Genomic DNA, 6,000 nt, shown 5'->3' with positions numbered 1-6,000 from the left:
TCAGACTGTCTAGTTCGTGTACATATTAATTACATCCATTGCATTATTGGCGACCTGCCGTGTTTGTCATAATTTCACCTCATGGGATGTGTGATGAATCAATGGTGCGATGAATCAATGGTGCAGCTGGCCATTCATCCACCTGTATGCTCAACAAATGAAAACAAAGTATGGCAAGCAATGGCACCGGTGGCTGTGTCTCATTGGTCCCGAGGTGCATGCTCCAGACTCCTTCAATAAGCCACCTGGGCCTTCCCACATTCCCACATTCATGTCATGCTGTTTATATGCTGGTGTCATAATGCACACTTTCTTCATTAGAGCGGAGTAAAGGGGCTATTTTTTTTTTTTTGCTCCCATTTTTTAACTCCAGAGCATGGCTTCATCCCAGCTACTCCCCATTTCAGCCTCGTGAATCATCTAAATAGCTGAGGCTCGAAACAGGGTGAAACCACTCTATTTTGCCAATGCAAACAATCCCTAAGAGACATCACCAGATTAGTTGGGAATATTCATGAACATAGGGATCTTATAGCACCATTGAGACTAATGGAGAGAAAGAAGTTGGTAGCAGGAGCTTTTGTAGCTTTGGTTTGTATCTACACTGCAGAAATAAATCAGTTTTACACCGCTTTAAATGCCATGACTCTATCTGACAGAATACTGGGAGTTGTAGTTTGTTGTGGCACCAGAGCTTTCTGACAGAGAAGGCTAAATATCTCACAGAACTATAAATCCCAGGATTCCATAGCATTCAGCCATCACAGTTAAAGTGGTGTCAAACTACATTATTTCTGCAGTGTGGATACATCCTTGGTTTACTTCTCCGCATCTGAGGAAGTAGACTCAAGTCTGTTAAAGCTTATGCTGCAATGTCCTTCACTCAAAGGTGAATAATTAACAGGTAACCTGTACCTTAATAACTTTAAGTTAACAAAGGAGAACTTTCCTTCCAACTTTACACAGGTGATGCTATTCTTTGCTAATTTTCTTTTCAAAGGAAGCAATGAGTAACTTTAGCAGTTTTCTTTCCACTGCAAGAAAGTCTTGTACATTTTTAAAAAAGATTATTCACAATTTGGGACTTATTCTGTACAAAGTTCACATATAATAATAATAATAATACTAATACTAATAATAATAATAATAATAATAATAATAATAATAAATTTATTTGTATTTTCCCACTTCTCCCAATGGATCAAAGCGGGATTACAAGCAGAAAATTTCCATACAATGGCAATCATATCTAAAACATATAGAAACATCAAGTTATCTAAAAATTGCATCACGACAACAGCAAAACATCAATGAAAATATGCTATTGCACAGAGAACTGCATTTTCTCTGCAGAAACCAGGAACTTCTGCACCATAAATAATATTTGTCACTCAAGAAGAATGTTTTTAACCATTTTGTAGAATAGTTTCAAATATACTTTGTGAGGGGTCAATGGAGGAAAGCCACCTGTCTGATGGATTGACTACTTGCTTGGCTGGGAGCTGCCTTTCCAAAAACCCTTAAGGTCCTTCCTCCAAACTGCCAACTATGACATTCCCATGGTCTAGTTCTGCAAAGAAATCAAGAGCCAACTCACTCGTTGGCTTCTGGACTTGGTTACTTACAATAGACGTCGACTCGTATCGACTTGATTGCTGGAGAACCCAGGCCATTCTCCGCCTTGCAATAGTAGCGCCCACCTTGATGTCGCTGGATATTTGTAATCCGCAGCGTTTCATTGAAGACACTCGAGTCTTGAAACCGGTCAGAGGCACTTCCTGCAGTTTTGGTCCATCTGATCTGAGGAAGCAAGAAAAAAGAAAGTTACTAGTTTCAACAGATTGTTTCCTTTGTGACTTTCGACTGAATTCATATGGGTCAATACCAACTAGAGCAATGCCCTCACTTCAGCCACTGTATCGTGAGTCAACACATACTGTATATACACATATATAAGTCTCAAAATTTTAGTCAAAAATTACCTTAAAAACCTGGGTCAATTTCTCCATGGATCAACTCTTTCAATGTAAGAGTGGTAGCTCTTACCAAAAAGGGACCATCCCCTTCTCTGAGTAGAATGATGAAAGGCAAGAAGTCTATCCCTTTTTGGGATAGACTAAAGAAAGCATCAACCCCCTTCACTCTCTCCTCCATGATGCTGCTTCTGACTTTTCAATATACATTTTTAATTAAAATAGTTTAATTCCATTTTAACTGACAATTTTGTTAGTTTTTAATTGAACTGTGTTTTTAGACTGCAAGATGCATTGACTCCCAATTTTGGGAGAGAAGCAGGGTAAAATTAATAATAATAATAATAATAATAATAGTTATTTATTGAATGTCTAGGTAGGAAAATGGTGGCAGTGGCTCTTTGGCATTTCCCCTCAAAGGAGCAATGAGAGGAATCAGGCTTTGAAGGATTTGCATAAGATATTTGAGTATGTTTGTCAGCTTTTCTGGGTTAAAATCAGGCAAAGTTATCATGTTAAGGCTATAATAATTGCTATAGTCGTGGCCTTTTTTCTTTTCCTTTATGTCTATTTTGATATGTGTGGGTCTTCTTAGCCCCACCTGCACCTGGTCGCCTCCCCTATATATCTCACAGCAACCATTTACCATTGCTCCCTCCTCATCCACACAGCCATTAGGATAAGCAAAAATAGTGATGCCTGCTGGACTTCTATAAGTTCTTTGGCATAGTTTTCTTTTGCCTCAACCTTCACCTCCTTTGTTACATGCTCCTCAGTTTTACATTCCTTGTGGGGAGCAGACAGTATCCGAGAAGCATCTGGCCATCTCCCTGTAGCCAGATGTGAAATGGTTACATCATCTGCTGAGATCTCCTGATGACCCCAATGGACTCAGTGCTGATGTCTGGTGACAGGGACACAGCCGGATGCTTCTCCAACCCGGCCCACTCTGTCCAATCCTGCCAACCTGATGACAAAGAGAAGGGCCATGTTTAGTTCAAGGTTGCAGAAGTGGAGTTGTGCATGAGGTGTCATTTGACATAGATGTGCTCCATGCACAGATGTGACTTTCTTTGGCTTGCACTTAGATGTGCACCATACAGTTTGTAGGTAGATCATCAATGTGTGCATTTGGTGTTGCAGTTCATGAATAAGGTGGCATTGTGCAACTCAATGGGCATCAAGTTAGCAGCAGGCAATCTGCTTGGAAATTATGTCTATATGAATGAAATTGAACTGAGTAGTTTTGCAGCATCCACATTTGCTTGAGGCTGCTGTGACATTACAACACTTTGGGAATTTGGTGAACAATAGTGGAGTGACTGATACAGGCATCAATGCACATAGGAGAATTCAGTGATGCACATCTGGCCATCTAAAGTGTCCCATGTGAATTGGAACACTCCTGCCAATGCTCAGATGTGCATCTTTACAATTCCCTAACAGTGTTTCATTGCTTTTTTGCAATGTAGTAATGGATTAATAAAGTTTGGACATGCAGATTGAGATAAGGGTCTGAGCCATACTTCACTTCCTTGGTGCATGGATCTCACCCACTGTCTCAAAAATGCCCACCCAGAGAAGTGTCTTGCATCCCTGGGAGATCTCATAAAGCATGTTGGGTGAAGTGGGGGGGCTCATCTTCCCTCCTCCTTAGTATAAGCTCAGATGTTGGGCTCTCACAGCCTCCAAACCCACAGCAGATGCATTCTGTCAAGAGAATTCGATGTACATGTGAGACGGCCAACCTTAGCACAGATATTTCCCTCCCATCACAGACTGTCAGCATTTTCCTATTTTTAAACTATTTGCCACTAGCAGCTTCAAATCATCTGTACAAGAAGGACTGTGCTGCAGGATAAACGCTTGATAGGATGTCAAATTGATTGTCTTCCCTCCCTCCATTTACACACACGCAAACACACACACACACACACACACACAATTTCATATTAGAAAAATGCATCTTCTTTTGAATGTTTAGCTGGAAAACAGAGCACGGAATAATCACTAGGGTCTGGAGATTAGGAAGGAGGCAAAGAACGATGAAGCTGTTCATAAGGCATTTCATTTCTTTTTAAATCAGATTTTCAGCTGGAAGAAATGAATGGGGCACCTCCACTCTTTATGCTGTGGCGAACTCAAAATGCATTCTCTTATCGGATAGGCAGGTGCATGGAGATGTGATTCTTCACCCTCCATCCCTGCTGGTTCTCCCTGGATCAACTAGTGCGATGGGTTTGGTCTCTCCCATTTTGGGAGAAAGGCAGGATGTAAGTGTAACAAATACATAAATATAAAATGAATTCTAAGCCAGTGCACATTTCACACAGACCATAGCCGATGTCAGATTTCAGGCATCCGAGTTTAATCAGGTAATGACAAGTAGGAAGATGTCAAGGAGAGAGTGACCTTTGATTATCTTGGGACTCATCAGCACTTGGGGCTCATCTGTTTACCTGTCATGGTTCAGTTCATGGAATTTATAGGATTTGTAGTTTGTCGAGGTGCCACAACAAACAACAAATCCCAGAATTCCATAGGATTGAGGCATGGCAGTTAAAGCGTGGCAGACTGCATTATTTCTGCAGTGCAGATGAGCCCCAAGTTGATCAAAGGTCTGGAAGCTACCTTATAAGAAATGGCTGAGAGTGGGAGGCATGTTTAGCTTGGACTAGAGGTGATGATATAGTTGTCTTTAAATATTTGAAGTGATATTATGCAGAAGCTTGTTTTCTGCAGTTCCAGAAACTAGCACACAAATCAGTGGATTCAAATTGCAAGAAAAGAAACTGCAGCGCCAGCTACACTTGAGGAAGAACTTTTCACCTGCTAAAATTGTTTGGCTCTGGAATAGACCACTTGGGGAGGTGGGCTCTCCTTCTCTGGGTGTCTTCAAACAGAATAGATGCCCATTGTTGACCCTCCCAACTACAGTCGTCCCTCCAGATTTGCTGACTTCCCGTTTGCGGTTTTGAATTTCCACGGACAGGAAGCCAGGAGGGACAAAATGCCGTGTGTGCCCATGGCAGGCCCATGGGCCTCATGCAGGAGTGTGCAGCCATTAAAAACAATGGGGCTCCAATATCTGCAGTTTTTCCAATTCACAAAGGGGTCTGGAACAGATCCCCCACAAATTGGAAGGGATGGCTATATATCATTCTGTGATTCTATGGATTTGTTTTGTGCATGTGCAATAAACAGTATTTTCTCAGAACTCTGTCTATGGCAATCGTTTCCTATGGTTTTCTTGGCCAAATTCTTTAAAAGGAGGCTTATCCTTACTTTTCTCTGAGGCTGACTTGGCCAAGATCACCCAGTGGCTTTCCACGGCTGACGGAAGATTTGAACCCTGGTCTCCCAGAGTCCTAGTCCATCACTCAAACCACTTCAAAATGGTGGCTGAGCAGAAATACCCATAAATGTTTTCCATTGAGAATGTCGCAGTTTGCAAATATTCTCATCCTGCCACTATTTCATGTATTGCACAATTTCTGTTCCAATAGTCCTCCCAACCGGACTGTCATCACACAAACATTTGGGATGAAAACAGTGATTATTGCCAAAAGTTTAAAGGAATAAATAAAGCATTTATCTCAGTAGGAGGTTCCCAGGCTCACACATTGAAGGCCTACGTAAAGAAAAAAAGCTCTTTGCCCACTGAAGAAAGGAAAGCAGGGTGAGGGCCATTCTATCCTCCCATACAAGGGAGTACCTTGAACCTGTTCAGGTGTCATAGTGGTTCTCATGTTTTGGCAGATGTGGCACCAACCATGTAACCCCCAATTCCCTTCCCCGCCTGGAAATTGATGCAGAGTGTATCAAGATCTTGCAATAGAGGGAACTAGGGACATAGAATTCCCTTGTTGCAATAATGGATTAGCTATCAGTCTCATAAAACCACAGAGTTGGAAGAGACCCTAGGGACCATCCAATCCAATACATCCCAAGCCCTCCCTGGGACAGATGGCCTTCCAGTCTCTGTTTGAAAACTTCCAATGAAGGAGACTTCATCATCCTCTGAGGA

General features: G+C 41.7%; 1 protein-coding gene across 1 annotated transcript in view; it reads right to left on the bottom strand.

Annotated features, from left to right (window-relative positions):
• The window catches only part of MDGA2 (MAM domain containing glycosylphosphatidylinositol anchor 2), a 548,385-nt gene that overhangs the window by 306,196 nt on the left and 236,189 nt on the right, over window positions 1–6,000 (bottom strand). The window contains exon 3 of the mRNA XM_042446600.1: window positions 1,626–1,800. Coding sequence (XP_042302534.1) covers window positions 1,626–1,800 — 175 coding nt within the window. The remainder of the gene's footprint in view (window positions 1–1,625; window positions 1,801–6,000) is intronic.

This window comes from Sceloporus undulatus, chromosome 1 (assembly GCF_019175285.1).
Source record: "Sceloporus undulatus isolate JIND9_A2432 ecotype Alabama chromosome 1, SceUnd_v1.1, whole genome shotgun sequence".
Lineage (NCBI taxonomy): Eukaryota > Metazoa > Chordata > Lepidosauria > Squamata > Phrynosomatidae > Sceloporus > Sceloporus undulatus.
The sequence above is the reverse complement of the archived record's forward strand: the minus strand, read 5'-3'. Positions and strand labels throughout refer to the sequence as shown.